At 32.7% G+C, this 11,091-nt stretch overlaps 1 protein-coding gene across 1 annotated transcript; it reads left to right on the top strand.

Moving 5' to 3' along the window:
- The first annotated feature begins 3,977 nt into the window (after positions 1 to 3,977).
- On the top strand, positions 3,978 to 9,593 carry LOC133311767 (glucosamine inositolphosphorylceramide transferase 1). Its single transcript, XM_061512863.1, has 4 exons — positions 3,978 to 4,509; positions 4,909 to 5,031; positions 7,147 to 7,314; positions 7,467 to 9,593. Exons 1-4 carry the CDS (start codon positions 4,180 to 4,182, stop codon positions 9,150 to 9,152), a joined length of 2,307 nt encoding a protein of 768 aa, XP_061368847.1. The 5' UTR covers positions 3,978 to 4,179; the 3' UTR covers positions 9,153 to 9,593.
- The last annotated feature ends 1,498 nt before the right edge of the window (positions 9,594 to 11,091 follow it).

Genomic DNA, 11,091 nt, shown 5'->3' with positions numbered 1-11,091 from the left:
TTTGATGTGTGAAGGAGTACAAGAGTGTGCAGTCAAACTTGGTGAGCCGTTTCTTTGGCCCAATGCTGAATCATACGAAGCTGCCCTAATTTTTAATAGTGGGTACCCGAATTTTTGTTTCCAACTGATTCATCATCGACAATTCATTAATCCGGTTCAATTACCTTGGGACCCATATTGAAGTAAGGAAATTTAGAGCCCGTTTATTTCGACTCTCAAAAAAAATAATTTTTATCTCTTTCTTATTTTTAAAGTATTTTTTTACAAAAGTTAAAATTATTTATATTTTTATAAAAATATTTTATTTTTAAAAAAAAATATATTTGGTTTTTGATTTCTATTTTTTTTTAGAAATTAAATTTTTTAATTTCTAAATAAAGTAGATTTTTGATTTTTTTTGTGACTTCTATTTTTTAAAAAAAATAGACATCCAAACGAACTTAAAGTGATAAATGCATTTTTTTATTAAAGAAAACAGTTTTTGGAGAAAAACAAAATCATCCAAACGAACCTTTTGAAATCTTATCAAATTATCCCAAAGAAAAGAGGAAGGTGAAGTTTGAACAATAAACTAAAGTGTTGATAATTATTGGTTACAAAAATTCACGGTTTAAATTTTAATAAAACACACTTACGTAAATGATAAAATTAAATTAATTAAAATTTATTTTCATAGGTTTTTTTTTTTCACTTATACATTGTTCTCTACTGCACTGTATATGGCATAGAATTCAAAACCTTCTCACAAACTCATATTACAAATAGCCCAAATCCATATTAAAAATAGGGGTGGTGTATAAATTCAAGACAAAGATGAGTATTTTTTTTTTTTTTTTTTTGATAACAAGATGAGTATTTTCAATCCGACATAATATGAAAAATCATCAATGCCAATATTTTTAATATTGATATAATTTATTTATTATGTAAATTGATGTAACAGAAATAATCCTTCAATTTTTTTATATAAATATAATTTAATTAATTTTAAATTTATAAATAAAAGTGAAATAAGTGAAAATAAATATATAATAATATAATTATTTAATTTAAACGAATTAATTGTGAATCAATATGAATATAAATATATTTAATACAAACATAATATGAATTTTTCAATATAAATTTTTAATTAACACGAAGACGAATATAAATTGTTATAAACACAATTGTAAACCCTACTAACAAATTTTTTGAACATATGTATCACAGTTGTCGATACATCAAAGTTTTTTTAATTTTTTTCTGGCTTTTTGGTTAGAAATAACGAAAATGATAGTTACATGTATTTCATAATTTATGAATGTGTATAATTTGAATGAATTCGTTTAATTTATGAGTGTAAGCATACTTATCTTCAAAGAAAAAAAATCTTCAAAAAAATAAAAATAAATAACCATCCGTCCTTCATATTAATAGAATAGAGTGATAATATAATCAAATTCACCCATTTTTTTTTTGGCAACACTACTTAATACGTATTATACTCCACAAATTTGACCATGAAGTTTGGTGGCTACACAAATTAAAATAATTATGAAACTGCTAGCCACAGTCTTATTTTATTTGATGAAACACAAGCACCTTTATTTATGTTTGGTTATTCATGTGCCGTTTCATGATTAATATTGTTTCATAGGATTTAGTATTACGGTTTTTTTGTGTGTGGGTAAGATCCAATATTCCAATCCACCTTATGATAGAAAAAGTATTTCACTGGAGATGACCACTCGCATTCTGAATGGTAATCAAACAAATCTTAAATTTCCCATGTTCTCTTTTATTCTTAGAATCGCATTATATTTAACATTTTATTTATAACTGACGAAGAACAAGGTAATATATTTAAATAGGAAAAAAATTTAAATACAGTGATAATCTGTAATCTTTTTAGTGGAATATCCATACGAATAAATAGGAAAATTAACAAACACGCCATTATGAAAAGTGACATAAATCTTTTAGGCTAAAGCGTGTGTCATTTTAAAGGGTGTAAAGTTGTGTCATTTTAAGAGAGAGAAAGAAATAAATAAAGTAGGAGTGAGAGTTGACAAAAAAAAGTGTGGGTCCCACCTCTTTGTGAGAATGAAAGAATATAAATTGTGTCATTTAAAAGAATAAACACTTTTCTCAATCTTTTATGATGCCAGCATAAGAAAAAAATAAATTTTGTCTACAATGAGGGAGTTTTTTTTTTTTGGTATTTTACAATGAAGGAGTTTAGAAGACACAATTAGGGGATCTAGATTCTTTCTCTTTATCACGTGGAATAATAATTAGTTTTTTTTTTTTATAAAAGTAATTAGTTTAATTAAACCTGAACTCAAAGGCCAAATATATACCTAATTCTAATACTCGTATCCATATCTACCCAGTAAAAAGTCCTTTTTTGTGGTATTAATTATAATTCAGAGGATGAAATTGTTAATATTGTTTATTATTGGATGAAATTGTATGTTAATCTCATTAAATAATTTGAGCTTATTCTCAAATATTATGTAAAAAATATATTACTAAGATTTATCCTATAATTTGTTATTATGTACTTCTTAGTAACCTCCTCCCTCTTTCCTGGTTGGAAAATTAAAGCAAGTGGACCCAAACCTCAATTGTTAGCACATTCAAATTTGAAAACTAGCTAGCTTCCTCCAATCCAAACACTGTCCTTCAATTACGACGGCCACGAGTTGCTCAAGCTGCCATTTCCATCCTTTTAAAATTTAATAAACAACAATTTTGAAAACAAAACCATTGAAGATTTAGAATTAATAAATTTCACAAAACTACAAAAAAAAAAAAAATGAAAAAGAGAAAAAAATATTTTCACAAATTTAAAGTTTTTAAAATCATTTTCTTAAAACAAAAAATATTATCTTATTTTAAGGTCATTAACATCACAAACACTTTGATAAAGATTTATAGTTTTTTTTTTTTTTTAAAGTCACACCCTTTAAATTAAAGTTTATTTATTATCTAAAACACTCCTTATAAATATTTTATGGTCATCAACTTGTACTACAATAAAAATTAATGACACGATCTCAATCATGCTCAATATAAAAAACCTACTATTTATTTCCAAAAAAATAAAAAGCCTACTATCTATAGCCATCTCACATACAAAAACAGTAATTTTAGAAAAAGTATTTCTCGTGGTCACTGTAGATACAGTTATTTCCAATGAAATTAAAACAACATCTTTTTGGAATTATAAGATTAAAAAATTATAATTGTAAATACTAATATAATTCTGCAAAATATTATAATTACAAAAATACTTTGATTTATGTCTTAAAATAATGTCATTTTGAGTTCACCAGAAATAATTTATCTCAATTGAACAAAAAAATTCTTTACCCATATTCAAGTTTTTTTTCCGTGTTTTTCACTAATAAAGAGATAGGTGAGAAATGTAAGATTAATTCAATATTCAATTAAGATAACATCCAACAAATAATGTAGTTTCGCATATTATATATAAAAATATCTCAAGTGGAATTAAAAAACAATTAACTTTACCATTTTTACTATCTTTTTTATTATCATTAGATTAATTTTAAAAAATTGTTAATTTTAAATTAATTCAATGATAATCAAAGAAGTAGTAAGAATGATAAAATTAAATGATTATAATATAACTTTTCCCTTTTAATATATCTATTTTAAAGATAAATTTATTTTCAGAGTTTTTTTTTTTTTTTTTATCAACGATAGATGTACTCGCTATTACGTCATTTCGTAGGAATGAAATTTTCCTCGTCTTGTTCCGTGTTGAAAAGTTGCCCCTCATTCGCATCGAGTACCATTCAGTTTCAAACGCGAGTAATAAACAATAGAAAAAATTAATGCATTATTTAACATTAATTAATAAACATTGTATATATATATATATATATATTTTATAAAAAAAAAAAACAATTAACATTATATATAGTGTAGACATTAACAAAGGCAAGGATTGTCGAGTCGCACAACAATTCTCAAAATTACAACCTTGTCCGGTCATCTTCATTTTCGGAGAGAAACCCAAATAAAATTGAAGAGAGAGAAACCCCAGAAAGAAAAAAAGGAAACTGGTTTGTGTGAAATGCTGGTGACCGAGTAGCAACGCGGTGGCGCTGCCACGGCGGTGTGAGATCTTTCGGCGGTTCTGAGCATTTCCGGCTACAGTTTGGCGATATGGGTTCCGGCCAGGTTAGCGGCGGTGGCGGTGGCGGCGGTTCTAGTGGTGGTAACTCTAGTTGTTGTGATATGACTCTCAAGTGTTGGTGTAGGTGGAGATTAGAGAGCCAGCACTACTATAACCGGTTTTTTTCGTCTGGTTTCGTTTTCTTCTTCGGATGTTTCGTTTTGTTCGGATCAATAGCAAGCCTCTATGGTTGGCTTGCTTTCTCGCCCACTGTGCACACCGCTCTCTCCCCTTTTGGTTGTCAAGAGGACAATGAGGGTTCTTGGTCAATCGGTATTTTCTATGGTGACTCCCCCTTCTCTCTTAAACCCATTGAAACTGTAAGTTTCTTCTTCTTCTTCTTCTTCTTCTTTTCTCTCTCCCCCCCTTTATGTATTGTGTGTCTGGTTTGCTTCTTCTTTTTTTGCGTTTTTGTGGGTTTATTGTGTTGTTGTTCATATGCATGAACTGTGTTGATTTTCTACCCAACAGTTATAATTTTTTTAAAATAAAAATCAGAAAAATGGATTTTTTTGTTCAATACTTTGATTATGATTACTTCAGTTTTTTTTTTCTTATACATGTGTTGTGTATTTTGAATTATGATGTTGAAAGTTTTGTTTTTGTTCTGATGAACTGATCGTAAGAAATGATTTCAACTGGGATTTCGTTTTGTGATGTGGGTGTGTGGGATGGATTGATTTTTGTTCTTTGGAGGTGATGGTCTTGATTATGTGCAGGCGAATGTATCGAACGATGACAGTGCTGCTTGGCCTATAGCTAATCCTGTGGTGACGTGTGCTTCTGTTTCTGATGCTGGCTTTCCTAGTAATTTTGTTGCTGACCCTTTTCTTTTTATTAAGGTAACAGGTTCTTGTCACCCTTGGTTCCTTCATATATCTGGTGTTTCGGATTCTATGAAATAGTTTTATTCCTTTCGCTAGCTGTATTTTATTCCTTCTGTAGGTTTTTTATAGGCAAAATCTAACCTTTTTTTTACACGCCTGTTTTTGTTCGCTAAGTCAGTGTTTGGATTCAATTGTTAATCCTCAATGAAACAAGCTTGATGTTAGAATGTTACCGGGCAAAGTTAAACATAATACATCATGTTGTTATTATTTTTCCTGATTAACTTGCCCCTTTCTGGAAAAAATTGCTTGGAGCTTTAAATTTGACATGGAGCAGTAGAATAGGCTTTTCTCTGTGTGACAACAGGGATCCTGGATCTGTATACAAGTAATATTTTCATTGTTGCTTGTTGTAATTCCACAATTCTTTACTTAAAGTGAGAAGCCGCTCGAAAGTTGATGGTCTTGAAGTGAGAAATGAGATGAGATTTATGGCTAAGTAGGAGTTGAAATCCACTAGGGAGTGTGTAATAACTCAATTGCAGAATCAACTAGCCCCAAAAGTTGATGGTGCTGAAGTGTGCGACCTAGGGCAAGGGCCAGGCCCCGATGAGTAGGAGGGTGCGGCGGGTCCCACTTTGTGGGTGAGCCAGCATGCCCTCACCGGTGCGTGGGGGGATGCAAAAACACTTAATTGAAGTGGTCTTTTGTGACTTATAGCTTCAACTTGCTTCATGTGACATCTTGTATGTTGTTTTTGTCTGAACGTTTCTGCTCTTAACTAGGTAGTAGGTCCGTTCCTTACTATATGTAGCATACTTGGAGAAGATTTCATTTTACAGCAAAACCATAAATTTTTTACTATCATGGAGCTAATTTTAGTATGCTATATGACATAAAATGTAGGCTTTCTACTCATTCTGTATAATATCTCCATTTGAGAGTGCAGCATAAATCATTTTCCTTAATAGGATATTTACAAAACCGTACAAGTTTTAATGCCATCATTTAGTCGATAACTGTAGTAACCAGGGTGCTCTTAAGTGTAAAAAAAGAAACAGTGGCCCTCTTGGTTGCCCATGTTGTAAAATTAAAAATAAAGCTAGCAGGAATAGATCCAATTATAGGGATTGTCCAGAACAGTTGCTTAATCTCTAATCTATTTTATCAATGTTTTTTTATCTGTAAATTTTACATTTTGATTGGACAAGTGGTACTTATACATGATTTGTTGAGCACTGTCAATTTGATTTTTCTTCCTTTGGACCATATTATTTTTGTTTGGGAAAGGAAATGAACTGTGTGTTGACTGGGAAATGAAGTGTCCCTTTGAAATTCTTTTCCATATCTATGAACAATTATGAATCTGAAGGTTGCATGAAATTGAAATGCTTTTCTAAGAGGATGGACAATTATACATGGTGGTCATTTTAAGTGTCTTTAAAAAAAGTGGCAGAGTGCACATGGCTCCCACCATTGTAGGACAACTATTTAAGTGTTGTTGTCAGGGAAAAATATAAAAGGTAAATTAAGCTCAATATTGGAGAACAGGGTGCAATTTATATAGACTTATTCTGACAAAATGAGTAGTTCCTTTCAAAGTATTCATGCAAGTTTACTCTTTCAACTGTGTAATTTCAAAATGGATAGAATCAATTGTTTTTCCTTTTTCTTTTCTTTTTTTCCCCCAATTTTCTATTGATTGTCAAAAAATTTGTGCCAAACAGTCAGTTTATCAGTAGCTCCTGGCATCATTAAGGCTGCAACAAAATCTTGCCTGTGTTATACTGTTTGTATCTATCTGTCTTTTGTCAATACAGGTGTTAGCCTATTGTGTAAACATTTTATCTTGTTGCTTCAGTATCTTAGTTTGTATAATGAACGTTTAATAGACAGTCTCCAAATAAAAAAGGTATAATTATTTAAAAAGCCTAGAAATATTCATGTGTGCTCGAACAAGAACATGCTTGACTATGTTCGTGGATGATAAATGAGAGATGAGTAATATTAATGAAAAAAAGGTTAATATCTTGTTATAGAGGTGTCTTCAGCTTTTAAGTTTCTTGTTTTTTATATGGATAATGAGTAATCAGTATGAACCTATTCACTTATATTGGCATTGCAATTTAGGGTGATATTTTGTACCTGTTCTATGAGACAAAGAATCCAGTCACTATGCAAGGTGATATTGGAGTATCAAAAAGTACTGATAAGGGAGCAACATGGCAACAACTGGGAATTGCCTTGAATGAGGATTGGCATCTTTCTTATCCATATGTCTTTGAGCATGAAGATCAGGTATTGTTGCTGAGAAAAATAATGTGTATGTTTAGTTATGAATATGATGTATATGAACTTATGTAATGCTCATTTACTTCTTAAACTTATCATTTTAGTTAAATTATGGTTGTCGTAATCTTCATTTTTTTTATTCATTTGTAACTTCACAGATATATATGATGCCTGAGGGCAGTAAAAAAGGAGATCTTCGTCTCTACAGAGCAATTAACTTTCCTTTGCAGTGGAGATTGGAAAAGGTCATCATGAAAAAGCCCCTTGTTGATTCTGTTATCATCAATTCTGATGGGAGGTATTGGCTTTTTGGCTCAGACCATAGTGGATTTGGCACCAAGAAAAATGGGCAGTTAGAGATTTGGTATAGCAGTTCACCTCTTGGTCCTTGGAAACCTCATAAGAAAAATCCCATTTATAACATTGACAAGAGCTTGGGAGCTCGCAATGGAGGCAGGCCATTTAAATACGAAGGAAATCTTTATCGTATGGGTCAGGACTGTGGTGATACATATGGGAGAGGGGTGCGTCTCTTTAAGATTGAAACTCTTAACACTGAAGAATACAAAGAAATTGAAGTACCCTTGGGCTTTGTGGAGCCAAACAAGGGTCGAAATGCTTGGAATGGTGCTAGATACCATCACTTAGATGTACAACATCTGCCGTCTGGTGGCTGGGTTGGTGTTATGGATGGGGATCGTGTTCCTTCAGGAGATTCAATCCGGCGGTTCATGGTTGGTTGTGCTTCTGTTGCAGTTGCGGCTGTACTCATTGTGCTATTAGGGGTGTTACTTGGATTTGTGAATTGTATTGTCCCTCTCAACTGGTTCATCCATAACTCTGAGAAGAAGAATTTACCTATCTTGTCTTGGGAAAGGTCAAATTTGTTCAGTTCAAGAGTAATACGGTTTTGCAGCCGCTTGAACAGAGCCCCAACATTTCTTCGAGGTAAGATAAAACATAATGCTTGTGCTAGGAGGTTTATTCTTGCTATAATATTTGCTGTGGGTGTTGGATTGATGTGCATAGGATTTAGAAATATCTATGGAGGTAACGGTTCAGAAGAACCTTACCCGTTGAAAGGACAATATTCCCAGTTCACAATGTTAACAATGACATATGATGCTCGTCTCTGGAACTTGAAGATGTATGTGAAACATTACTCAAGATGCTCTTCTGTTAGGGAGATAGTTGTGGTGTGGAACAAGGGAGTCCCTCCTAAACTGAGTGATCTAGATTCTGCAGTACCAGTGAGGATCAGGGTAGAGGAAAAGAACTCTCTAAATAATCGGTTCAAGGTCGATCCATTGATCAAGACACGAGCTGTCCTTGAGCTTGATGATGACATTATGATGACATGTGATGATGTTGAGAGAGGTTTCAAGGTGTGGCGTCAGCATCCAGATCGGATTGTTGGATTCTACCCTCGGCTTATTGATGGGAGTCCCTTAAAATATAGGGGAGAAAAATATGCCCGAAAGCATAAAGGGTACAACATGATTCTTACTGGTGCAGCTTTTATTGATTCTAAATTAGCTTTCAATAGGTACTGGGGTGAGGAAGCCAAGCAAGGGAGGGAAATGGTGGACAAGTACTTTAACTGTGAAGATGTGCTTTTAAATTATTTGTATGCAAATGCAAGCTCATCGTCGAGGACTGTTGATTATGTGAAACCAGCTTGGGCAATTGACACTTCAAAGTTTTCTGGTGCAGCAATCAGCAGAAACACAAAAGTGCATTATCGAATGAGAAGCCATTGCCTCATGAAATTTGCAGAGATGTATGGAAGTTTAGCTGATCGAAAATGGGGATTTGACAGTAGGAAAGATGGTTGGGATGTATAGTAGGGAGTTTTTTTCTTATAGCTAGGTCCTTGCCAACTTATGTATTTTTACATCTATGGGGGTATAAAGTGTGAAGTCTATACTTGTACCCCATTGTGAATCTTATTTCAGGGGTTTTTGGAATAGAATGTCTGCAACATGTAATTATGTCCTTGTCATGTTAATTTTTTTAATTTGTGCCTCCTACTCACCGGGGATAATTTGTGATGTTGAGATGAGACAAATGAGCATGATTCAAGAAGGGTGAAACAAATGGAAAATAGGTGTAGAACTGTTTGGAAAGACATTCCATAGAAAATGTAATTCTGATCCTGACATTGATTATAGTTCTGATTGGTTTTTGACTATTTTCTAAGCCTGTGAGGGTAGCTTTCTGTTATTGTTTTATTGACTTCGGTTTCTGGTTTAGGAGGGATGAATATGAACTGTGACAGATGGACATCATGAATGTATATACATGATCTTGCAAGGCAATACCAAATATCACAGAATATTCTGTATCATCGTGATTTATTTCACACTAATTCATATGGAAATTCCAATGAGGCCAAAAAATTTGTGCTTCATACTCTATGCAACTCTGGTCCACCAGTCATTAGTGCAAAACTACTTGGGCTGGGCTTGTGTTACAGTAAGCCCATTTATGAAACATCCACAAAATACTTCATAAATCTCCTAGCAACATTAAGTATGATTCTTTCATGTTTGCTTGAAATTTAAGATCAACTTAAATCGATGTAAGAATAATAAGTCTTATATTCAATTTTAGCTGTTGATTTTCGTACATGAGATAGTTATAATTTATTGGGCTATACTTATTAATTTTTAATAAATTACCATCGTCAAATATACAAAATTCAATTAAGATTTGACGTAAGATTTATTATTCTTACACTGGTGTAAGAAGATCTTGCTCATTATATTATGTATTATAAATTACTGTAGTTAAGTGTAAAAGTAAGTTAATCTTATCTCCATATTTTGTATACCTAATGGTTTTCCTCCTTTATCCTTCTTCATTTTTCATGAATTGTTTATAGGGTTTTTTTTATGTATTTTTAATTTCCATTGCAAATTTTTTTAGCAGTTGTTTTGCATGGTTTGGATTGCCTTGCAAAGATTCCATCTGTTTTTGTTCTTGATTGAAATCGCATGACAAACTTTTCACATAAAAGCATCGTTTATGACCTCTAAAATCTTCAACGTCATATAAATGCCTTGCATTTTCATTTTGATTAAAAAATTGTACTGACAATCTTTCTTTTTTTTTGAAAAGTACTTTTTTTCAAGAGAAATTTGCTCCACCATTCACACTAAGGTTTAGGAGCTAATTTAAAACCATATACATGGTTGTTTTAAATTTAAAAACATGATTACAGAGATGAGTTTCTGTTCTGGCCGGTTCAATTAGCTGGCACAATAAGAATAGCCCACTATTAAGAGACCAAGCCACCTTAGCCCTACCATCTCTGTCATGTCAGCACTGTTGTTGTCTGCGTTAATGCCAGACATCCTGACGTAAGACACCAAAATGTGTTACGTTGGGAGACTCCCTTATCTCTTTGCCTTCTAAGGCACCTAAAATACATCCATGTGGACTCCCTACTCACTTCCCCCTGCATAACAGCTGTTGCATGCATTGCAGCAACTGCAAAGTGCCTTGTCCCTGCAAGGCCAGGCTACATTGTCTCTTCCTCATAATTGTTGACTTCCTTCTCTCCCTCTCCCTCATGAGACTTATAAATACCCCCTTAGTCTGCATTATAGACACATACGATATCACTATTGCATGAGTCATTTATCCTGTTAACTTGGAGAGCAATTGTAGCCACTTACACCACCCTCATTGATATACGCTGCATTTAGGACCCCTTGTTCAATCTTAATTCATACTATTACTGTCTAAGGCATGCCTATATTGATCACTTCACCCCTTGGG

The sequence above is a fragment of the Gastrolobium bilobum genome, unplaced genomic scaffold, assembly GCF_033153095.1.
Source record: "Gastrolobium bilobum isolate Gb01-03AN ecotype WA unplaced genomic scaffold, APGP_CSIRO_Gbil_v1 utg8280, whole genome shotgun sequence".
NCBI lineage: Eukaryota > Viridiplantae > Streptophyta > Magnoliopsida > Fabales > Fabaceae > Gastrolobium > Gastrolobium bilobum.
Note: the sequence above shows the minus strand (reverse complement) of the source record. Positions and strands in the feature narration are given on the sequence as shown.